Consider the following 25,214-nt stretch of genomic DNA (forward strand, 5'->3'; position numbering starts at 1 on the left):
GATATTAATTATATTGCTAATAGATAGCAGTAATATTTATCAGCCGATTGATAGCAATTTATAGCGAATTATTGTACGTATATAATTTGAACCATTTGAAGCAAACGGACGGTTGTGATCTTCCCGAGATCATCTGATGGCGGAAATTGGCAAGCCGACGTATCTACCGTTGGCTATGTGGGACCCGGAAACTGACGGTCCGACGTCGTCTTTTCTCCCTTTGGGCCGGCCCAAATAGCCGGTGATCTCCTTTTACTGACGCCGAGCTCTGATGCGCGCCATCCTTAGAGGTCGCGGGCGACTGGAGTGGGGCGGCGGCGGCGTTGCAGTCTGTTGTAGCTGGAGGATTTTGAGGACGCACCCGGTCATCGCACCAGGGAGGAACTGGTGAGCTATTCCATGCCCTTTGAACTTTGCATTGAATTGAAGGAACAAGAATGCTGAATGATTGTAAGAGCATAACAGACGAATTGTTTGATCTAGAGATAAGTTGTATCGAATAGTTTCGATTCAATCATGGTATCATAAAAAAGATGAATTCTTTCGTCTTTTTAACTCTGGAAGAAGCAAAGAAATTGAAATTTCGATTCTACAACATCAAACGGGGAAAATTATGAGAAGAACTAGAAAAAGAATGTCTTGAACCGACTGCCTAGGTCAGGGTTGCTCTTTTGTTCTGAGTTCATGAATAATTTTGATAAAAGGGCTGACATTTAGCTTGAATTGCTGCTACTCATTATCCTACATCTCAGAATAGGCGTTGTAATCTAGCCTTTGAGCCAAAGTGGTAACCAGATCATCATCATTCGCATTATCTCTGTGAAGGAAAACTCCGTGACAATTTAGTTCTGAAATCCCGGTGCCAATATGATTTGTTGTTAACATTGCTGCAAGATTGGTCACCATCATTGTGTGTGTTCCAAGAGACATTTAATAATATTAGTAGAGACATTTATTAGGAAGTTGATTGGAGTGCATTGGCTATGTTAAATTAGATGGTTGTTTGCATGAATTCAAGGACTATTGGACTATGTTCAACTTTAGGAGATGCATTTCAACCATTCATAGAGGCAGTCAATCAGAAATATAATATTTTCGATACTTATATCACAAGTGATTGTAAGAAAGTTGTTATGGATAAAGCTTGTTATTCAAATGCGAGCTACAAGTTTGCTCCAAGAATGATGAAGTTAGAGGAATAGCCATATCTGTATCTGTATGACTTTAAGATGGTTGGGGTGGATAAAGTGCCATGTTTATTAGCCAGCATTGTGACATATAAGGATCATGTATTTCATCATTTTTCTTCCAGAGGATGTTGTCTATACATCTTACAGTGAGTTGCAGACTGTCACCCGTTGTGGCATAAAAACCTGTATCTGTATTAGCAGGATCAAGGAAGGTTGTGATAAATGATGGATTAACATTATTTTTTCTTTCTTATGCTATGTATAGGTTTCTGAAATTGATCTGCCATTTATGTTGGCATCCCAGGTTTCTCCTATATCTTAGATATGTAGCTAAACTATGATGTCCATACTTTCCTGCCATAGATTCTGCAGTCAATTGTAGGCTTGACGTGATACTGTACAGCTGATAAGATATTTGAAATGGCTCTGGATGCTAGTATGCAACCTTAGCAAATAATTTTCACTGACATAATATCTTCCACCTCCTCCACAGTAAATTTTCATTTACACAATCTTTAAGCAAAGTGTGGTATATAGTCAAAACTTTTGAATCCTTATGCATTTTCTTTTAAATGAATGCATAATACCATCTCTTTCTATATTTTATTCGGGAATTTTTTTATCTGTTAATCATTTGTGAATAAAAGCATTTCATTTCCTGGCTTCACAATGCAAGTTTATTTTTCACAATTTTCCACTGCAGGAGAAAGAAAATGATAAAGGAATGGAACTCGTAAGCAAAGGGCTCTGTTTGATACAATGGTAATCATGTCAGCTTTTATCTCCATTTCTTTATCTTGTTTTATTTTCTTTGGTTCGAGGAAGGTAGTAAAGGTGGCAAACCAAAGAAACCTGTTAGCCAAATACAAGCTATTTAAAAATATATTACTAGTTAGATAGGCCAAGTCCCTATTTCTTTCTTTTGTCGGTGATAGGGCATATTTTGGCATAGCCCACGTCGATCCAGGTAGGCAGACACGATGATGCAGACGTGGAACCTCAAGTACAATGTGGTGCACAGCACACACGTGGTGGGCAGCCACTCGTCGCCCCCTCCGTAAGAACGACATCATCACAGTATAGCCACCCCGGAAAGCTCAGGACGGCGTCGCGCGGCGTCGATCCGTACAGGTCAGTCGGCGCTCGTACAAAAGTTTAAGTTGGCCGCTCGAGAAGTAAATTGACCCCGTACAACCAACTCATACTCGCGGGTATAAAAGCTAACCCTCCCTAATCAGGAAGATGAGGCACTTCGAACACTCAACTCTCTCTCATTCCACCAAAAGCTAACTTAAGCTTCGGAGGGGTTGAGTCGGGAAATCCCTCTCCCAATCCCGACTTGTGTGCAGGAGCTCAACGATGGAGAAGCAGGCCACTCGTCAAGAGAGAAGACCATGCTCAGGGGACGAGGCTCGAACCCTACCCATCCCGACGCTCACCCTCACCACTCGAGCATCCACGTGGGCGACCTTGTGCATCCAGGACCGGACCGAGCCGTGCTGACACCTCGGCCACAACGTAAAGGTTCACTAATAATTGGTTCTTTTTTTCTGATTCTGTTGTCTGTTTTTGTTGGAGTAAATTTTCTACAAAAATCAATAATGGTCAAACACAGATATGGGGCCAAAGGAAGCTTATATTCACAGCAAATTTATGTCTCACCATTTTTTTTTTTTTTTTTTTTTTTTTTTTTTTTTTTTTTTTTTTTGCCATTGAGGCATGCTCTTTGTGAACCAGTCATGGAAGCAGTCTTGGAATTCTTTTGTACAGCATCCAGTATCCATTCTCAAACAATTAAAGGTACTGTTCTCTTCCTAATGACATGCTTCACCATAAGAATCAACTTCTTTTTTTTCATTTTTAATTTAGGCCCTTTTTTTTCCTTCTAGAACTACAAGTACAGTTAGGGATGTTTTGTGAGACTCATAATAATAAATAGAAAATAAGAAAAGAAAGAGAAGATTTTGTATGGTATGGAACCCCTTTTGAGAAACATGTAACATGTGACAATGCTGATTTGTTGCCAAATCATATGCAGTTTCCACATCATTGTCCTTATTGGAAGATATGGTCAGCACAGTATGAAGGAATGGTAGGTGAGCTGCCATGGTTGCCATTCAAAGGTGAGCAGGGACCCATTTGCAAGCAACCTCTGAACCACCAACCATAGTTTCTTTACTACTTGCTCTCAAAATTCAAGTTATTCTCATATTATTATTTTAAGTAATATAGTAAATTGGATCTCTAAATAAACTAATATATTATAATAATATATAAATATTTTAAAATTGATTTTGTAATATAGTAATAGAGAAATGATAGGGAGAAGAGGAAGGATGAGAAAATAATTTAAAGAATCAAATATTTTTATAACAAATAAAAAAATTAGGGTTTGTTCACCTTTTAATTTCTTTCCTGAGAAGCACGTGCACCTCATGTGAGTAGTAAAAAGTCATTTATACCCTTATTTTATGTCAGCCCGAGTTATTGAGTCCATCAGCAACAACCACAAAAGAAAGAAAGAAAGAAAGAATAATTGGTTTCCGGCTTAAGTCACGACTGAGATAGCGGACGGGCATGGATACGCTTCTGCAGGCGCGCCAACTCCTACGGTCGTGTTGACAGTAGTGGCTTAGGTCGGGCCGCGAAAACGTCTCCATCGCCCCTACTATTTCGATAGCGGAGAGAATATTAAGGAGAAAAGAAATAGAGATGCGTGGACTTTTTCCCTTCCACGCCGGCTCCTCCCTCTCCCTCCGACCCCCACCTCATCCCGGCTTCCTCTCTCGATCTTTCCCTTCTTTGTACGCCAAGGAGATCTGGGGCTAAGGCTCTTCAAATCGAGGCCCCCGCTGTCTCTCGGCGGGGAATCTTTTTTCTGCGAGGTCCGTTCTCGATTCCCTCTCCTGGATGCTGCGTTCTTGGTGCTCGAATTGGTCGTATTTCTTCTTTGATCTTGGAAAAGATTTCGGAGAATCCTAAAGGTGGTCTCTTTTTCGATATCTGATGCTCCTCCTTTCGACTGCGTTCTGTATGTTCTATTTGATTGATTGTATTTGGCTTGGTTTCATGATCCGATTCATGGTGGACGGCGGTTGGTTTTCTAGTTAGTCGTTCCAATTGTTCTGATTTTATGCTTTGGGAAGCTGGTTTTCGTGATAAGCCACTCAGATGACTTTTTCTTATGGACAGAAGTGGAGATTTTGGAAGATAATTGAATATATTTTCTAAAGTTGCAATCTTTTAAGGTTCCAATAGGGTGCAATAAGGGACAGAGAACAATCTCGGACCTCGAAAGGTAAACAATGTTGTGGAAGACCTCAAAGAAATTGGTCGGTTAACATTATTAGTTCTTTAATTGGATTCGAATTGTGAATTAGGAGGGGAGCATAAAACGTCAGTCTTATAGAAACCATAGAGGTATATGATTTTTAAGGAGAGTGATATTTCCATACAAGTTATTTAACTCGAATTTGGATAGTTCTTTGTTCTATTCATTATATGCTGTGAGAGAGTTGGATGATTGAGGCGTACTGGGGTGTCAACATTCTTGGATTGTGATATCTGAAATGAAAATGGAAGCTCGCACTGCAAGGATTGCTTATATAACTTCCTCCACACCATGCTATCCAAAGGATGACCCCAGCTGGAGTCTTAAAATGTGTGCAGAGTTACAATACAATTCTAATATTGTGGATCAGTAGAATCCAACTATTAAGGAACAAGGAACAGAGAGCTTTCCCCTTTAGTATCATATAATTGCACTGGTTTCATTATTTCCATGGTTTCTCGGATGATTATGCCTAAACTCTACAAGGGAACTTATTGTCAAAGCTCATGAACAAATTTGTTTATTTGGATGGTGTTGACATCATAGGGTGTGCTTTTTGTCTTGTATCACCAAAGGATTTATCAGTTTTGGTAATAAAATCATGTTTGTATCTCCATTAATGCCGTCATAGGACTATGTAGTGTTCAAGTTTCTTGAGAGTTCCACTAATTTCCCAGTTAGTGTCCTTATATCAGTTGTGTTGAGAATTTGAGATTGTATGCATTATACTATGATTGCAATGCTCATCAAACATCTGAATTAAGGTTATTTGGCTCTGATATGTCTAACTTGTTAATTTTGAAGATGGGGTATATAGTAGTCGGTGATAATTTGCTTAGACTTAACATTGATTAAAAAGCATTTAGAAATATGATATGGTAGTTTTAAAAAAGAAATGTGTATTTAGCGGCTAACCTTGATGTAAGAAAAAATACATATGATAGGTTATCAATGTGTAGGACATTAGGAGGTTCTTGTTTCATATCACTTCAAGTTTATGTCGAAAATCAACTTTAAGTTTTTATCTTTTCACACTATTAATGAATAAATTTACTAGAAATATTCAGGATAAAATTCCATATTGCTTGTTGTTAGTTTATGGTATTTATAGTTAATGAGTTTAATTGTGTCTAAGTCTAACTTGAGCTGGAGACAATCTTAAAAAACCAAGGGTGTTAGACCAAGTAAAAATGAGACTTAATATTATAAATTGCAACTTCAATGGTAGCAAGAGAAGAATCCCAAGTATACTTGGACAAGAGTTCTCAGATGAAAATTATTTAGATGACTTGGATTTTTTTCTTCAGCCAAAAAGGAGGATTGATGAAGATATTATTTATATAGTTTAATTATAATATGAGCCTTCACATTTGTAAATATGTATTGTCATTGTTCACACCTTAATCTAGATGATTTAAGACTTACAGATGCATCAGTGAATAATGATATGAGGAGAGTTAGAAGAAAACCTAAGAATACTTTATTCCAAATAATAAAAGGATTTTAATAGCCCTTATTTGACTCATAATATTACCTTCAACAAATCTCTTTTTGGTCAGAGGACATCCATGTGGCTGATTCTAGAATTGGAAGATTTCACAATGTTGTCATGCACATGCACAAAGCTGATCGAAGATTGGGGTATGTTGTTTTTTTTTCCAAAAGAAAAGACTATATTAGCTTAAATGGAGTGAATACAGCCAGTACTAGAAAAATCAGTACTCAAAAAAGAAGCAAAAGGATCCGGTCAGTGGCCTCTCCCCGAAAAAGAGTTTTTAGTTTGTCGTGCCCAACTGGCTAACCAATCTTCTGCACACTTGTTTCCTTCCCTGAATGCATGAACAACATTGAAATTATGGAAGGACTCTAAAATATGTCATACATCACATACAGCATTAATTAGGTTCAGCAGGGTACTCCAGAACAGCAAACATCTCCGCATAAAGACTGTCCTTGTTCTCCAAAATCCTGCACCCTTCAGCAAGACACTCACCAGCATCATTTCGGATTAAATAACCCGCACCCCCTAGACCAGAATCCTAACAATAAGCTCCATCCACATTCGATTTACACCACTGTCCTTGTTCTCCAAAATCCTGCACCCTTCAGCAAGACACTCACCAGCATCATTTCAGATTAAATAACCCGCACCCTCTAGACCAGAACCCTAACAATAAGCTCCATCCACATTCAATTTACACCAACCCACCTTCGGCGCATCATTTCCGATTAAATAACCTGCACCCCCTAGACCAGAATCCTTACAATAAGCTCCATCCCCATTCAATTTACACCAACCCACCTCCGGCGGGCTCCACAAAACCAAAATCTGGTTAGGAGGGCTGGGGGGCTCTCAGGCAGGATCTGAACAGGATGTGTAGCAACACATGCTACCACCTTGCAGAATATACTGTAACCTGTTTACTACTAAAAAGGACATCATTTGTGGGCCTTCCAGATCATCCAAAAGGCATAAGCAATAATGGCTCTAAGGGTTAAATAAGATCGTGTACCCAAATCAAATCCTTCCCTAAGCCAAGATCAAGTATGCCATTGATCATAAAATCTAAATGAAATCTCCAACTTATGCTTTAGGATAGAGAAAATAGACTGAGCAAACTGGCAGTCAAGGAACAGATGAAATAAGCTATCTGCTTGAGAACCACAGAACACACAAGGTCTAACATCCATGATACCAATATTAGCAAGATAGATTGAAGTCGGAAGCCTGCCATGCAACAATTTCTAACAGAAACAAGTTGTATGAGGGATAACCGGAATCTTCCATAGGCTGTGCCAAGAAAATGGCTTCGCATGATCAATAGCATACTGGGAAATTAAGAAGCCATATGCTGCCTTGATTGATGATTGCCCTTGCATGTCAGTGATTGGGGTATGTTGTTTTAAGTTGTTATAATTCAACTGTAGAAAGTGGTGATGCTTCATAAGGTGGTTTATACCAATGAAATGTTGGCAGCCTCACCAGGAAATCCAGTGTTCATAATTTTGTTATTTCTGTTTCTATTGATTTGCAGACTATACAAAATATCCATTTTTTTTATATTAAACCCTTTTCTGTGTTGAAGATTTTATAACTGTGTCCCTGTTCAATAACATATACAGGTCCTTGGAATAAATCTTCTCCAAATCAATTCAACAGCATTTATGCTGTTGTAGAAACCAGCCAATGACCTTGTGCATCATGAACCAGAAAGGGCTTGACACCAAGCCCCATCCCTTGAAGTTGGACGACATACAATTAGGTTGTAACTGGGAAAATGTGACTTGCCCAATCTGTTTGGATTTCCCTCACAACGGGGTCCTACTCCAATGCTCTTCTTATGACAAGGGATGTCGTCCTTTCATGTGTGACACTGACCAAGCCCATTCGAATTGTCTCGAGCGGTTCAAAAGTGCATACGGAGTGCCTCTTGTTGTAAAAGTCACAACAACTACAGATGGAGTTTCCATGGTTTGCATTCAAGACATTTCTTCAAACTCCACTAACCCACCAGCCTGCCCACTATGTAGAGGTGATGTTACTGGGTGGGTTGTTATTGATGAGGTCCGTGTTTATCTGAACATGAAGAAACGGTGCTGCGAAGAGAAGCAGTGTTCATATATTGGCAACTTCACTGAGCTGCAGAAGCATGCTCAGCTAAAACACCCCCATTCACGCCCTTCAGAAATAGATCCTGCACAACAACTCGACTGGGAAAATTTTCAGCAGTCGTCAGAGATCATAGATGTCTTGAGCACTATACACGCAGAAGTTCCCCACGGAGTGGTTTTAGGTGACTATGTCATCGAGTATGGTGATGCAGAGACTGGAGATGAGCATGAAGATTTTCCTCGGAGTAGGGGTAACTGGTGGACCTCTTGCATATCTTGTAAGGTATTTCATAGGGGTTCAAGAAACCAGCACAGATCAAGAAGGAGCAGAAGAAGTGGTCACCATTCAAGCTCTGATGGTTCAAATAATGGTGAGGGTTCTAGAAGATCTTCAGAGATCAGAGAGTACAGATTTGTTGAAGCTGATGATGAGCTTGCCAGAACAGGTGTTGGTGCTGCAGCGTCCATTGTGATCCCCACCCACTACAGGTACGAGTGAACTCTTTGTTTCTCTCTGTGAATATGACTCCATGATACTAGCAAAAAATTATTAACTCGGATAGATTCTTTGAGGCAAAAGCTAGGGCAGATATGAGCAGTAGGCTCAATCCTCCTAATTATGTTTCTGTTTATTGCCTTGTCTAATATCTTGTTGTTTGGGCAACACGTGCAGATATGGGAGGCGCAGATCTCACTTCTACGATCTTTGACTGCCAAGAACCAACAATAGCTAGTCTATCAGCCAGGGGCATCTTTGCAGCTTCATACAGCTTAGTTCCACTTTCTTCATAGAGGTTGCCTGATGACAATTAATCTGTTCATATAAATAGTTACGGTATATGTTTCATCATGCATTCCTTGCCGAAATCCAAGAGTCCATCAATTTTCTCTCTTCTTTGTTATGCAAGCCTAAATTTTGTTGTCTTTAGCAACAAAGAGTGGTGTGAGTCATGGGCTTGTTTGTTTAATTTGCTTTGATTCTGAAGATAGAAAAGGTCACCATGCTTCTGCTTTTGGTTGGTGCTGAGTCCAACTCTATTACAAGCGCGAACAGAGTTGGAGTGGAATGCAAAGTTTTGTGGATTGAGAATGTTATGTTCCTCTGATGTTTTGTTACTGTAGTCTTGTCTGTGGAATTTGGTGCATGATTATATTGGCTAAATGGGTGTTAGATGGGAAGTATGTGCAAAGCATATAGTTTCCTTGTGTTTGTTGGGATATACTTCCCAACTGTTCTCTTATATGAAGCTGGGCTCATGCATGTGCTTTGCATGTGAGGATAGTGAAAAAACGGAACTGATGATATATACCATTGCTTGAATTATGGATGCAGATATTATATATTTAGTAAAAAAAATCCTGTAGACATTCATTTCATGGTCATTGAGAATGCATCAAATCAGATGTTTGTATTTTCTTATTCTTATGACTTGTATTGAACCAAGATTGAAATGATTGAAAATGTTAGATATTGTAGAATGAATCAAATATAGATTATTCTATTATTGAGTCTTATGATTTAATTAAGATGTAAATGATTGAAAATGTTAGTCATCTACAACTACTAATAAATGATTCCTCAAAAAGTTATGGATTACTAATCCATTTTAGAGATCAAATAGATTCTGTCTTATACTAATGCTAGGATGGTAATTACAAGATAGAATTAGATTAATTCTTTTGGTTATCATGTAGAATTCATACTCTGATCCACCACCACCATCTCCCTGCTGCAGGGAAAGACCATAATCTCTACTGATGGCTTTTGTATTTCCAGCAGCAGATATGTGATTCATTTATTAAGGAAATGTGACCATGATATCCATTTCCATTTATTAAGGAAATGTGTACATTATATTAGTTTCATCTACATCTTATGTGCACTGAAAAGAATACATTTATCAACCTTTCTCCATTGTGAGATCCTACAGAGTGTGTCAGGCTTTGACTATGCAGGAATGCTATTCTAATGGGGAGTGTCAAAACTCCATCACCTTTTCATCATACCAGCAAGCTTAGTTGATTCCTTTGGGAAGAACAGACATCCATCATATGCTGCAGATGGCAATTTTAAATTAGAACATTATCTTTTCAACTCTCATTTGATTAATCTGTGCATTGATGAGTAGTAAAGAACAAAGCAGATCTAATATAATGTGTGTGCTCCACACAGATCCTAAAATTGCCCAACAAGACCACTTGAACAACATAGTTTTGCTTGCCAATGCTCTCCAGAGGAGCAGTGTCTCACCATATCCAAGACAACAAATTGCTGCATCCATTAAAGCAAGCTAAAGACACTGTTGGAGAAGTTGATTAGGTGACCACTACTCCATTGAGTTATGACTGAGAGGTAACAGGTCAGCCTTGTAGCAGCCATGTATTTGGAGGATTGCATGACTTATTCCCAGCTTCCTAGTTTACTTGATTTTTCTTTGTACTTCTCTTTGCATGATTGTCTCAATTCATTTGTCTCAAGCCTTGAGTCTTGATGTGATTGACAATGGAACACATAATGATAAAGTAGGTTTAACCAAACATTGACTTAAGAAGTGTTTCAATCTTCAATCATGGCATTCACTTCAAATTTACCAAACAAAACAGTATAATATAGCAAGAGGATGATAGTCTATCAGGCAATATTATGGAATATGGATCATGAATAATGCACAATCCAAGTGGACAGTCTTGTTATTGTCCATCAATACTATACCCACAATCTAAAATCATTTTTTCATGCAGTCTATGGTGCAATGCACAATGGCAGTCTACATTGTATCACCTCACATTGCTGCATAATCTACATTCTCCTTTCACTGTTAATGACACAACTCTAGGATAGATTCTTTAAGTTGCATGAAGGAATGAAAAGAGGCTATGGTGTAAGAAACATGAAGTTTGAAGAGGAGTGCAAGTAAATTTCACAGTTTTGGTTTTCACAATACCTCTAGGATACATCATGAACAATTGACTTCAGCCAAAAGCAATGGCTGGTCTTGCCTGCTTAATAGAAGAATTATATATATATATATATATATATATGACTTCTAGTGAGACTTTGAATTGACTTGTACCTGCCCACTAAACAAAGGAAGAAAGAAAACCTCTTTGGAGACAATGCCACAAAGTCAAAAGGCTAACAACAAACACCTTCTGGGCTTTGTCCCTGCTGTCCACAGGATATTTCCTGGTGCTTGGGTAGAAGAGGAAGATCCATGGCAAGGAATTGAGAGGTGAAACAAATGGAGATATCATTTGATAGATTATTTGCTTGGTGGTTGACAATTTTGAATGGTGCTTCAAGAGGAAGTAATGGCTTGTCTTGGGTCACAGAAAGACCTGCTTATATCACTTCTAGCTAGTTTCCATCTTTGCTGCATCTCTTCGAAGAAGATGGTTCAGTGATCTATGTAGTTCTATTCTTCATTTTGAGGAATTTTTGCAACAATACTTTGAAATATTGCTCAGAGATTTTTTTTTTTTTGCATATACATATTATTTTAGGAGATTTATTGTGTATACATGTGGAAAATTAAAACCACAACATTCCAGATGCTAAATTCCAATTGCATCATTCAAAGCTACAATTATCTCCCAATACCCCCATCTTCCTCCTCATTGTTATCTCTTGTGCTTATCTGATGGTGCTCTTTCCTTAGATTAAGAGCAGTCTTTGTTGCTGATGCCATTACATCCTCCATGAGATTCCAGTGCTCTAAGCAAAGACAAGAGGAAGAATACCCACATCTCCTCCTTTTCCATTGATTGCTCACATCTAAGTCCTCATGCTTTATGTAATTAATTCTGTCATTATGACAAGGAAGGCTGCCTTTTGGGCTATCTTTCGAAAGGTGGCAGTGTCTTGGACCACCTCCTCCCTTGACACCAAGGTCAAATGTAAGAGTTTACTCCATATCTTAGGTGTAAAGTTTTCTTTTCCACCTTAAATTGATGAGACTTCCTCATCAACTTGTCCATGAAAGAAAAGGTATGTTCCCAAAGTAGACTACTCTTGTTTAGTAGGAACTAAGTGCCTTTTAGTTTGGAAAACAATAATTGGTATCAGATACAATGGTGGTCATACAACTTTGTGGAGTTCATTTGGGTTATATCCTGACATTGGTTGAGATGCAAGAAGGACATTGGATGGTTTCATTTTTGGTTAATCATGGTGATTTTTATAGGGTTGTGGTGATTCATTGTGAATTGGGACAAGTGGTTGTTGACTTCAATTAGATTAAGTATATAAATGGTAAAGTTGGATTGTGCATGTCAGGGCTTAGTTAGTCATGCACATATTTGCATCTTTGAAGTTGTAGTTTCATGGAGGTCCATCAATCATATAGAGCAAATTAAACATGTAAAGTTTGAGTTTCATCAAGGTTTAAGCCTTTGACAATTCTGAAGAACCTAACTATATGGACTAGTTCAATATAAAATATAATCATAGACTTCATAATCATCTCAAAGTTTGATGAATGTCATCTATTGGCTCATCATCAAACTAATACAGATCATTTGTGAATCAAGTACACCTGGTTCTATTACCAAAGTCAGAATTAAAGGGTAAGCCTAGTGGAAACTATCTACATGAGATCTTCCATTCAACCTTGTAGATAATGTTAGGTATAAGATCAAGGCATTCTTACTGCTGGTAGCTATTGGATATGATTGCTGTAGATCACTTTCAAAGCAAACCATGGTGGACTTTGTCAATCTCATAAGATTTGAGATCTGAAAAAATTTTAATTTTAGGGGAAAAAGGCAGTGGCCAATTGGAAGAAACCCTAGTTTTCAGCAACTTTGTCCTATACCAAAAGCATCACATCATCCTTCTTTCTCTCCTGGTTTCTTCCTATATAGCTTGGCATCAACTTCTCTGGTTGTTCACCACCCAAGTCTGGGACATCAAATTTTCTTTGGGCTGAGGAGCAGAGAGAGAGAGAGAGAGAGAGAGAGAGAGAGAGAGAGAGGAGAAAGAAGAGAGATGGGAAGAGCTCCATGCTGTGACAAGGCAAATGTGAAGAAGGGACCATGGTCACCTGAGGAGGATGCAAAGCTCAAGGCTTACATTGAGGAGCATGGAACTGGTGGAAACTGGATTGCACTGCCTCATAAGATTGGTTAGTGATTACCACAAACCCTTACTGACTAGGCTTTGACTTTTAATGGATCTTCTTCCCTGGCAGAAAACCCATTCTGGATCTTTGGTTTGTTAGAACTTTATTTCCATGGAGCTGTTGCCTTCTCTATATCTGCTAATCTATAAGGTTTTCTTGAGATAAGCTTAATATAGTAGAAGAGGCTGAAGCTGTTGCCTTCTCTATATATGCCATCTTCATATCCAAGGATGAACACATTTAAATGCAGAACTGGTCACACAAAGAGAAGAGAATTATTGATCACATAGAGATGGAGGAGCCTAATCATAGCCAAAACACCATTAGAGGGTTTCTATGTTCTTCTAAGTTCATGTTCTATCCTTTTACTTTCCTAGTTTTCAGTGATTTGATCATGATAAGAAACCTAGCTAAAACCTTTTGTTTGCAGGATTGAAAAGGTGTGGCAAAAGCTGCAGGCTGAGATGGCTAAATTACTTGAGACCAAACATCAAACATGGTGGTTTTACAGAGGAAGAAGATCAAATCATCTGCAGCCTCTACATCAGTATAGGGAGCAGGTATATCATACTACAACTACTCTCTCTCTCTCTCTCTCTCTCTCTCCTTTAGACCCAACTCAAAGTATTTCGGTGATGAAATTGAGATTTCATGCATGTATTAGGTGGTCAATAATTGCAGCTCAGCTGCCAGGAAGAACAGATAATGACATCAAGAATTACTGGAACACAAGGCTAAAGAAGAAACTCCTCGGCAAGCGAAGACAATCTGCTCAATCTCCAAGCCTCCACCTTAACCAAGCAGCTGGTGAGGAAGCTAATGGAGTGAACCATGAGGCACCCTCTCAAACCCTAAGCGCATCAGCCCTCGAAAGGCTGCAACTCCACATGCAGTTCCATGGCCTCTACCACCCCTTCTCCTTCCACAACCACCCTGCACGCCAGCCCAAGTGCCATCCACCAGGAGATCCCACTGCCACAACCCTAATTCAACAAGTATCCCCACCGAAACCTGATGCGGGACACCTGCAAGAAATAGACTGCTCGGCATTAGGGTTTCACTCACCTTCGGCCATGGAGACTTCGAGCTCAAACCTTGATGCAGGTCTTGAAGCTGACCTCCAGGACTTGCTCTACTGCAAGAACTCCTCCTCCTTTGTAGGTCATGAAGAGCATCAACTTGCCAACTTAGACTACTGCAAAGATTTGTATGGCGAAAGGGAGACTGCAAATTGGTGTCCATCTAATGGTTTGGAGGATCAATCGTCGTCGATGGGATCTTGGGATTCAGCTTCAGCTCTCCATTCTGATGCCATGATTCAAGAGTTCGCGTTACGGTATGATCTATAGGGATAAACAAGACTGAGATCTTAAGCTTGAGAAGGTGGATGTTGTTGAGGTTTTAGGCTTGAGTTTTATGTGTTTGTGCATCAAGTGTCTTAAGAACACTCAGTACTGTAAATGCCTCAATAATACTTAAGCTGGATTGTTGCCTTCTTCTTCTTCTTCTTCTTCTTCTTCTTCTTCTTCTTCTTCTTCTTCTTAGCAACTAATCCATGTCAGGTTCTCTTTGGTGTTCAAAAGCTACACCAAGCATTATTCCATGACAAAAGGAAACCTTCCTTTCTGCTTGCAGCCATTACAAAGGAGGATCACATGCTTTGGCCAGTAAAAGCTAAAGTGCATGCATCTCTTCCTTCTTTAGATGAATAACATGCATTAAATCTGGCATGTGTGTGTTGACATAACAACATTTAGAGGTGCTGCAGTCTGCTTTACTTCTTTGGTTATGTTCTTGCAGCCTTGACAGATTCTGCTACTAGGAGACAATTACAACTCTTCTCTTTCTTGGTAGCTTCTGTCACATAAACTCAGTTCTTCAAGCTTAGGTCGTCTCATTCCTATACATATAATGCATATGGCATTCTCTAACATTTGAGATGTGTTTTTTTGGGGACTTCTTTTTGCAGTTTTGCAGTCCTTTTTTTTATTTTTGAAATGAAAAAAGGGGTTTTCACTCTTCCCTTAAAAAAAAGAAAAAAAATATAATTATATATATTAGTCCAAATAAATTAGATCATCACCATTTCTTTTATACGACATACTTATAATGCTAGAAGATGTGCAATTTTATGACGAGGGAGAAAGATAGTAAAAATAATATTTTCGATCGGTGCATGAGACTTCTACCAATACAAGCTCCGAAAAGAATTGATATATGCCCTCATTACTCTCATGGATATTTCTTCTAAAACTTCTTGTATGTGAGTTAGATTGAAGTTTTCTTTCTTTTTCTTTTCATGCTAACCGACATCATCCGATTAAACGAATAAACAAATTAACAAGGTTAAGGACAGATAATTCAGAACATGGTAAAAATAGTCATAATAGAATTATAAAACATGATTAGAATGTTCAGCAAAAAGATATGTTTAGCCACTTTGGTCCATTAAACAGACAGCTCTGAATCAAAAGAAACCTTACAAATTTCTACATTGCTTTGAGACCTTGCAACATCCCTTAATACATCCAAAATGGAAGCCCAAAAGGTGCCATAAAAGGTTTGTGCCAAAGCCACTTCAATGGCCCAAATGGCCTTCACAGATTATAAGCAACTTGGAGTTATTTTAAGCTGGCCATGTACTACATTTTCATGTCAAGAATGTCAAACACAAGAAGCTCTTGACTGCTATTTACTTATTGTATTCCACAATCCTTTTTCCTGCTATATATATGAGTTCTTGAGCATATACTCATTGCTTGCAGACCCAAGAAACATATGAATCAACTGCAAGGCACCAACCACAATTTCATGGAAGTTTCTCTTCCATGTGCTTTGCACTTCACTAGCATAAGCAAAAGCTCAGGCTGTGAGTTTAGTGTCAAAAGCATGGTTGTGTTTTAGAGCAGATGAATCTTTTGTTCTGCTTTGGAATGCCACAGCAGAAAAGAAGAATGCAAGCAGGAAGAAGACACATAACATGATGTAGGAAAGAAGATGGCCATTGATGGATTACTCCAATCTGTGCTAAGGAGTGCTAAATCTTAACCCAGTTTTCTGTTCCATACTTAGAATGCCAAAACTTGAAGAGAAGAAAGAAGACAGTGAGGCTACAAACAACTTATGAACATGAACGTGAGGGAGAAATCTCCTTGAATCTTCCATAGAAAAGATTCATGTTTCTCATAGAAAGAAGAGAGAAGGAGAGAGAAGAAAACTCCTTGAATCTTCCAAAAAAAATTCAGCAAAACACATAAAAAGACTGTAACAAGATGATCATCTTTAGCTTCTGTTGTTCTCCATCACCAAAATCTACAGCTTCGTTGCAATATGTAGCAATCCAAAGAACAGATGAGCAGCTTGGAACTGATAACCAGAGATGATTCCTGACTTGTTCTATCTCCTTACCATCCAAAGCAAACCTCTGCTTGCAAATGCAGGTGTTTCATCCACCATTGATGCTGCTGCTACATGGCTGTGGCAGCTCCTAGCCTCCACATCCAAACACCAAGAGTCCCTGTCCTCTGTCATTGTAACAGGGCTGCTGCTACTCCTCTGCTTGAAGTCATCCCTTCCCGTGCAGTGGTAACCGGAATGACGAAGCCCGCCTGGACGCATCATCCTCTGCAACCAGTTCATCTTTCCTTGAGCGCAGCCATGTCTTCGAAACAGAGTAGCTCTCCTTCCTGTGCAAACCGGCACTCGTGCTTGCATCACCACCACCTCTCGATACCACGCTTGTTGATGCATCAAATCCTGTGAATCCCTCTCTTATTGAGCGGCAATCACATTCTGACACCGCAGCCCGGTGGCCGCGCTGCTTGAGAGCCGTCTTCTTCTTGCTCGGTTTTATGGTGACTCGAAGCGAGGAGCTCTCATCCGTCACGTACTCATAGGCACCCATGGAGAAGCATCTCCTTTGATCCAAACTACTACTGCCACTACCAGTCTCTCGGCCTTCGCATCCGCCATCATCCACACTCCTCAGCTTTCCGATCTTAACAGGCACGACTTTTGCCTCTGCCTCCTGCTTGTCATTGATCGAAGGCACACAGTCATCCTGTCCAGGGAAATTAGAGGCGTTCCCCCTCGAGCTCTCACCACCAGACTCGAGAACAAGTACCACAGGACTGCAGCTACTGGCAGGAGATAGTTCGGTGGGGAGGCTTCTTCTACAGAGAGGACAAGTGGAGTGGGAGAGGAGCCAGGTATCGATGCACTGCAAGTGGAAGGCATGGCTGCAACCTGGAAGCAGCCTGAGCTTGTCATCGGATTGGAATTCGCAGAGGCACACAGCACAGTCGAATGGGTCTTTCAGGCCTATGATGGATTTGTATTGGAAGACAGGAAGGGAGTCGATGAAGGATTGGTCCACTCCTGAATCATGGAGGTGGAAGAGCTGCTGTAGCTCGCCTTGAAGAGCTGTGACATTGCTCATGGCATCTGGCTCTCTGTGACTGGGTCTCAGGAGGTATCGCACAAGGAGGTGGAGGAGTCCAGAGATGAAGAAGATGGCTGCTAGGATGACAATGATGAGAAGGATGGTAGGAGTAATCCTGTTCTCAAAACTAATCGCAGGAGGAGGTGGTGGTGGTGGTGGGAAGGATGGTAGTGGGAGTGAGACTGGAGAAAGAAGGCTGTCTCCCTCCATGCTTTCATGCAAGAACCAGCTTAAAGAGAACAGATAAGAGAGAGAGAGAGAGAGAGAGAGAGAGAGAGAGACTCACCTGAACATGCTACCTAAGAAACTCCATCAGTCTTGCAAACATTTGGGGTGTGTGTGTGTGTGTGTGTGTGATGGATTCTCTTCGCTGCAAGAAGAAAGAAAGGCAGAACAAATATTTTGCAGGTGAAGTTGAGGAAGTTGGAAGATGGGGATCCTCAAAATAAAGGAGAAGTTAATGGTGTGTCAGCTGATGGGGTCAGACATAAATGAATCCAAACACACTTGAATGCCGCTTATTTCTTTTGTGAGGTCTTCTTTTTAATGGCAATGAACATGCCACATATTTTCCCAAGGGAGGATGTGAATCTTTTAGGAACTCCCACTCTCTTCAAAATCCAATGCTGCTGCTGCTTCTTCTTCTTCTTCTTCTTCTTCCCTTCCATTTGACTTTCTACACAGCTTTTCTGCAGCAGGCTCAATGTCCCATTAAATTCCCCTACCATTCAACCAAGACAGAATAGATTTGTAGAACTCCAATCCAACATTTTTGATATTTACTCAATCCATTCTACATGCCTCATGTTTGCATAGGGATTGCTGCTTTGTGTCCTTTTCTGTAGCCCTTCTCTTTTGACCCAGATAATATTGACAGCAGCATGGATAGGGAGGATTTCAGGGTATGATGCATGGATTGGGGTGGGTTGACATTGCAGATGCACAGGTTTCATGGAGGAAATGGATCTCATGATCTGTGCAGGCAAAAGAGGAAGTCATGGAGACATGGACATGATCAAATGGCTAGGTTTTCCAGGTCTTGTGTCATGGGGCACTGGGGACTTGGGAGGTGTGTGGGGGTGTGCCTGGAAAGATGGAGCCCCACATAGGAGTTGGGGTTGGACTTAATTGCCATGATCCTGGAGAGACAGCACTGGAGCTGCAGGTCAATGCTCCAGTGTTTGGGTTTTGATTTAGCTATCTGGAATTTTCTTTTTTTTGTGCTTTGTTGATTGAAATTGTGTTAGATTATCTTAGCTGGTCAAACAGAAACACAAACACCAAGCTGATGCATTCATCTTGTGGTATTAACTCCTAAGACAACACAGGATAAATGATTTCATGTTCTGCTGTATTTATTGACCAGTGGTTCTAAACTAGGTTTTGTGTACATGGAATCAGCTAACAAGAGGTCAACTTCCTTGAGTCAAGTATGGTGCTATCAGAACAACTAATCAATCATCTACAAGAAATTATATCTGCTAATAAAAACAAGGAGTCAAGAAATTACCTTCTTAGGCACCAACAGCAGTTCTAGCAGAAGAGTGATGACAGCAATAGGACTTTTTATCTGCAGATGCTTATTTGAAGGATGCTTACAACCATGGAACTTATATCTGAACATCATGATTTGTTCTTGTTGTTATCTGAACAATAAGATTCTCTTTGGTGATTACTAATTGCCAAATCCACAACCTCTTCTTGAGATCCAAAACTATGAGCTTGAAGCCTTGATATTAATTCAAATTTATTCAAATGATGGACAACTTTGTTTTTATCATGTTTTCTGATATAAGCATCATGTAAGAGAACTGTTCTCTTATGTCTCTATCCTATATTATCTTTTTTGCCAAGGCAAACTACAGTGGCTGGTGAGTGCTCCACACAACACATGTCAGTGACATTTTGCTTGTGCCCAACACACAAAAAACAGACCAAGTTGACCCTTCCAAAACCAAAGAGTTGACAGTAAGGTCTTGGACTTATGGGTTTCCATACAGTAATCTATGATTTAATATGCCTAACTTGTACTGACCACACTATGGCTGTGTGGTCCAATATATAGAAAGGAATTCATACCCTTCAAGGAGGTGATATCATTGTTCCTTTGATCTAGCATACACTACCCAGCAGATGACCTGCCTTGGCAACTACATGTTGTCTCATGCCAGAGACAGAAAGGAGACTACATCATTTAAAATCCTGTGTGCTTGAGAAACAAATGGCTCTAAATAGTTATCAAATGTCTTGTGTTTTTCTTTTGTTTATTTTGAGAAGAAAAGGTGGCAGAAAACCTTGGGGAATGAAAGGGGATAAAGAGACTGCAGCAGTAACACCAAGAAACTTCTTCAATCTCCTACTCTTTTCCGCTACTGAATTCTCCCATCACTATTGTGCTTAAGGAGATCCAAGAACTCCCTTTTTGTCTCACAAATTCTAACATATGGTTAAAGAGAACAAGTTCCAAAGCAATAGGAACTCCCCATGAAGTACAAACTTCAATTACATACATACTTTTAGAACTATTACAGTATAAATATAGAACATGGTTTGTAGTCTTTAAGCTGAGAGCAAAACAAGAACAACTGTTAATTTGGATAATCAAAGCTTTACATGCCTTTATGTATCATTATTCTGTAGTATGCCATGCAGAATTCAGCTTTGAATTACCTAAGATAAGAACAACTAGCAGCATACATACTTTGAAGTTCTTGGCCTATTTTTTGTTGCTTGTCTTACACGAGTCTAAATTTTGGAGATTGTTGACATGGATTCCTAGCAGTACTACTTTTGTTAACACATGTAGTATAGGTCGAGGAATCAACAGCGTTGCATACTGTATCATGGTTTTCTTTTCTGATGGATGATATCACTATCATCAATTATATGCTTAAGTTCACTTCTAGAATGGCCATGATTTGAACAGTGACCAGTACAAGCCTTTCATGAATTCAGTAATTTCATGTTACAAATCAGCTGCTATAGAAACCTTCTTGGATTTGTTTTAGAACAAATGTCCAGCCTATTGATGCTTCAACCTTCAACCCACAAACAAAGACTGGTAGACTTAGCACTATAGTCTATTTAATGTGGTGCTAATCACATTCTTCTGCTAGGAAATAGTATGTGCCAATCACAATTTCCCTGACACTAAAGACTTTCTGATATTCCAATATATGTAAAAGTTAGGATCCAGAACTCAGCATTTTGCCACAAGCTAAATGACTAAACCGTAAACCCTGCCTCTTCAAGTTCAATGACTATTGTATAATTTGTTAACAACAATGACCAGATTGCATAACATTAGGATATATTTTGACATAAATGAGGCTCATAAGAGGAAAGTTTCCAGCTAGAATTCAAGATCTCTGTTTGTCCAAAACATAAGCTGTTGAAGAGTGCTCACTAATTATGTTCATTAAGACACTTTATCAACTCTTTCCCCTCCAAAAAACTTACATTACATACCCAGTATTTTCTCGAATTTCATCAGACAAAAGATTCAAGCCATTCTAAATGTCCAACACATCGCATTCCAACTCATTGAATCCTTCTACCTATGACCTTCTTTCTCATGTTCTCATGCTAGTGACAACTACTAGATTGTTCTTTTTTTTTGCTAAAATCATGTGGTGTGGGGAAGATTTGGGTTTGCAACTTAATTGCTTGATCCTGGCATGGCATGGTGCCAATCTTTATTATTTGTGCAGCACTCCAGCAGTCAGCTATTAACTTCACAAATCCATGACAGAGCTGTCCCTTCCAATTTTGCACCCACTAGTATAATCTCAACACAATCATGAGCAGGTAGAAGCAGATACATGACAAGATAGAGATAAAAAAGAAAGTCTTGGGGAAAGCTGTTGCTGTGGCATGAGACAGATCAGAGATTCATGGCTCGATGAATCTCCAACAGTAGCTACCTTAAGCAATTTTTTCATTTCTGATTTATGTACACGTAGTTATTTAATCTAATAGCAAGTGATATTCAGTAAAATAAACTTTTACAAAAAAATAATTTTGAATAAATACCTCCTCAGAATACAAATGAATGTGTCTCAGACATGTTACAGTCTTATAATTTCAAACAGTAAATGTACAAGGACACTTTTGAATCACTTCAGACATTTGTCTTCAAGTCCACAAAAAGTCATCCTTATGTCAAAGGATGGCCCATGTTCATAACCACCCACCTTGAGTAGGTTACCTGCAATGTATTGAAAGCTAAAGCTGTCACCTGGACAAGCCCATATCATTGTGTTAACTTGATAAGGCTAGCCAATTGACTTCTTTAGTAACAAAAATGCAGTCCTCCTCCAACTTCAAGATTCCAAAATAGGTCAATGATTTGATTTGCCAAATAGGCAGTAAACTAAAGAAGGGTGCATTTTATATGAAAATTTCAGAAAAGTATTCCAAATAAGATTGTTTATAGTCAAGTTTATTTTTAATCCAACTGTCACATTAAGATGCATCAAATCAGAAAGCTACCAAAATAAATGGCCAGAACTGATCCTACTACGAACTCAAGAATGAGCTTTTTAGCCAAACTCAAGAAGTAAGTAGTCAATTCAACAGACTGAGTTTGCTTGTATAAATTAGTAGAGAGCTTATCTAAACTTGCTGAGAACAAGCCCTCTGCAGATGCAGACAAGTTATTTGAAACATGTAAACTCAAAGACAACATAGCAGGAAAAAGAAAATGAAAAACCATCAAGGATTTGTCAAGGATGAGAAGATGGATAGGCATACACAACCTGAAGCATGTTTTTATATGCATTTTTTCTTTTTTTTACTGAAAAGAAAATTTCATTACTAAATCAAGGTAGAACAAAAAGACACCGCAGCATCAGAGCAAAAGAAAAAGTCTAAACGAGAGGGTTACTTCCCTCTCCAGAAAACAAGGATTTCCTCTCTCTGGCATGTTTAGCCAACCAATTGGCTACTTCATTTCGTTCTCTAGACACATAGACGATAATATGTACATCCAATTGCCCAAAAGGGCCCAGATACTATGCACAATACTTTAAACAGCTCAAGGAATAGCATATTTCTTTTGTAAAATTCTGATAAGGAGCAATGAATCGGATTCAATGTGTACTGTTTTTATATGCCCTGCTTGTCTTTTTTCTTTCACTACAAATAGGCTACCAGTATCTCATGCCATAATGACATCCCATTTTGTCACAATCCCTCCATATATATGGTTCAACCTTTCTGAAAACCATTTCAACAACAGATTTAATAACAGTCTACGGCTCTATACTTCAAAATGATCAAACAAAGGAAGAAGATCCTTTCCTATTAACAGACACCTTTTGCAGTATGTCCTCTGTTTTTTCTGCAACAGTAATGCTGAAAATTTAGTGGACTAAAGGTACCATATTTACATCAACAAGAAAAAAATGAATCATTATTAGAAAATATTGCATCTTTTATCATCATCTTGAGGCAACAAGCACTCTCAAACAATGAAACAGCAATTAAGTTTTCCACCGTCCAGAAAGTAAAACTACTTCCTTTCACCAACTGAAGAAGAAACCATCAAAACAACACCGAAATAACCATCATCAAACTCGATCGAATTCTTAAAGAAACAGTCGCAGAAGCAGTAAGATCAAGATAAAGACTCAACCTGCGGAGAGGATGGTGGCAGAACTGCCAGAGACCGAGTGCGGCAAACCGACAAGCAACGCGTGCGACGAGAGCAAAAGGCCCCGGCGAATCCCCTCCTACTCCGTCTTCGTTGGAGATCCAAACCCTCCGCCCTTCCACCCCGCCTCCACGATTAATTCTCCCTTCTCTTCCTCTGCCGATCTCCGAAACCCTAAATCATGGCGGCAAGCCAGCATTTGAGATATAACGGTCGGCCCATAATAATTTGGGCCATAATTTTGGGCCTCCATTATGAAGAAGCTTGTGTGAAGAAGTAGTACTATTTCTGTGGTCAAAATCTTGGCACAATACAACACCACTAGATGGCATGATTAGGAACCTTCTTATAAGATTTGGATTGAGTTGCATCATATCATAATGTTGTCACAGATAATAATAATAATTTTACATCCATCATATCAATATAGAGAATATTTTTCATTTTGAAACAAATTTTTACCATAGTGGCATGGTAAATTTTGTTTTTTGTTTTTTTGTTGTTGTTGAGGGTTGATTTGCTTTCCCACATCAATTATTATCATGAATCTCTTCAGCATCTGTTGCTGTTCATTAATTACAATCTTTCCTCTCAATCTTTGCACTGTCTTTCATCTACTGTTAAATAGAGTGGACTCTACCTGTGGATTCTTCTTCCCTGCTGAGTCTTAGTGGCAGGCACATATCTGCTATGGTACATTTGCATGCTTTTTCAGACTCTGTGTGATTTATATGCCTCTCCTGGCAGTATCCATCTGCAATTTACTTGTGTAATCTCCATCTTCTCACTCTCTCTCTCTCCACAAGTCAATTGTTCTCTCTTTTATCTACTGTTAAGTACAGTGGAATACCTGTGGATTGCTTCTTGCTCTTCACTCGTAGTGGCAGGCACATAGCCTGCTATGTTGCAGCTGTATCCTGCTGGATTTTGGCCCGGCAGTCCATTCACTGATCTAAATTTGAACCAAATCTAAATGGTCAGCCTTTGTCCAACATCCCATGATCATAGAGATTGACCGAATCGAGATTAACATGTTATAAAGTATGGAAGAAAACTGGGCATTTTATCTTAAACAAAACCTTTCGTTACTTAGATGATATTTTCTAATTGATTTTTATGTAAGGACATTCTTTCTTTTTCATCAATTCGATGAAAATATCCTTTTTATCAGTAATCTCTTACTACTATCATCATCGATCGTCATTACCTCCGTTGTCCCTCTCCCCTCTGTCACCCTTCACCTCCTCTCTCTCCTACCTTTCTTTTTCCCTCATTTTCTTCTCATCCTCTCCCATCACTTGCAGGCGGCAACCTTCTCCCCCTCCTTTATCACCTATATAGCATAAATAAAGTGGAAGTGGAAGACTCATATACGTAATGATGAAGGTAGACGTCGAAAAAAAATGATATTGCACAAAAACAACATAGAAGGACGAGCAACAGAAAGTGGGAATCATGACGATAAAAGAGAAGGGGGAAGGGAGGAGATGAGGAGATGACAAGACATGATTTAAGCTGACATTCCGTTCCGTTCTTAGTGCACTCCAACCGAGAAGAAAGAAGGGAAAGAGTTTGTCTGCAAGTTCCTACAAGCCTCTTCTTCGAAAGATTAAACTAATGAGCAGCTCCTACAAGACTACAAAACCACAGGATAGTTAGGGGTGGCTTAGGTTACAGGAGATGGCATGAGCCTAGAGAGTCATGTCCATATATTATATCCTTGTTCTATGTAGGAACGAACATGGGGTCATATGTTGTCCAAGATTGCTCTCACAAATGGTGGCCAAACATATCATCGACGAGAGTGATGATGAAGACAAGCATGTCAAGTCACCCAACTGGAGTCCCATTTCCTTCTGCCTCTTCT

The 25,214-nt window shown here is 39.3% G+C and overlaps 2 protein-coding genes and 1 pseudogene across 5 annotated transcripts; 2 read left to right on the forward strand and 1 right to left on the reverse strand.

The window, feature by feature from the left end:
- The first annotated feature begins 294 nt into the window (after positions 1 to 294).
- On the forward strand, positions 295 to 9,278 carry LOC103985481 (uncharacterized). Of its 4 annotated transcripts, none has more exons than XM_065184305.1 (7): positions 295 to 387; positions 1,894 to 1,952; positions 2,126 to 2,714; positions 2,928 to 2,990; positions 3,229 to 3,313; positions 7,645 to 8,622; positions 8,807 to 9,278. In XM_065184305.1, the coding sequence occupies exons 6-7, from the start codon at positions 7,709 to 7,711 to the stop codon at positions 8,841 to 8,843; spliced, it is 951 nt and encodes a 316-aa protein (XP_065040377.1). In that variant the 5' UTR covers positions 295 to 387; positions 1,894 to 1,952; positions 2,126 to 2,714; positions 2,928 to 2,990; positions 3,229 to 3,313; positions 7,645 to 7,708; the 3' UTR covers positions 8,844 to 9,278. The 4 variants fall into 4 exon arrangements, with proteins under 4 accessions (XP_065040377.1, XP_065040379.1, XP_009401463.2 ...); XM_065184307.1 differs by having other exon boundaries at positions 300 to 387; positions 2,143 to 2,714; XM_009403188.3 differs by lacking the exons at positions 295 to 387; positions 1,894 to 1,952; positions 2,126 to 2,714; positions 2,928 to 2,990; positions 3,229 to 3,313 and adding an exon at positions 3,907 to 4,174.
- A 3,763-nt stretch (positions 9,279 to 13,041) lies between these two features.
- LOC135675132 (transcription factor MYB36-like) lies at positions 13,042 to 14,738 on the forward strand. The gene is made up of 3 exons (XM_065185404.1): positions 13,042 to 13,256; positions 13,684 to 13,813; positions 13,918 to 14,738. Exons 1-3 carry the CDS (start codon positions 13,121 to 13,123, stop codon positions 14,600 to 14,602), a joined length of 951 nt encoding a protein of 316 aa, XP_065041476.1. The 5' UTR covers positions 13,042 to 13,120; the 3' UTR covers positions 14,603 to 14,738.
- Positions 14,739 to 16,476: 1,738 nt separating this feature from the next.
- LOC103985892 (RING-H2 finger protein ATL13-like) lies at positions 16,477 to 18,318 on the reverse strand (annotated as a pseudogene).
- Positions 18,319 to 25,214: the final 6,896 nt, after the last annotated feature.

Source organism: Musa acuminata, chromosome BXJ1-5, assembly GCF_036884655.1.
Source record: "Musa acuminata AAA Group cultivar baxijiao chromosome BXJ1-5, Cavendish_Baxijiao_AAA, whole genome shotgun sequence".
NCBI lineage: Eukaryota > Viridiplantae > Streptophyta > Magnoliopsida > Zingiberales > Musaceae > Musa > Musa acuminata.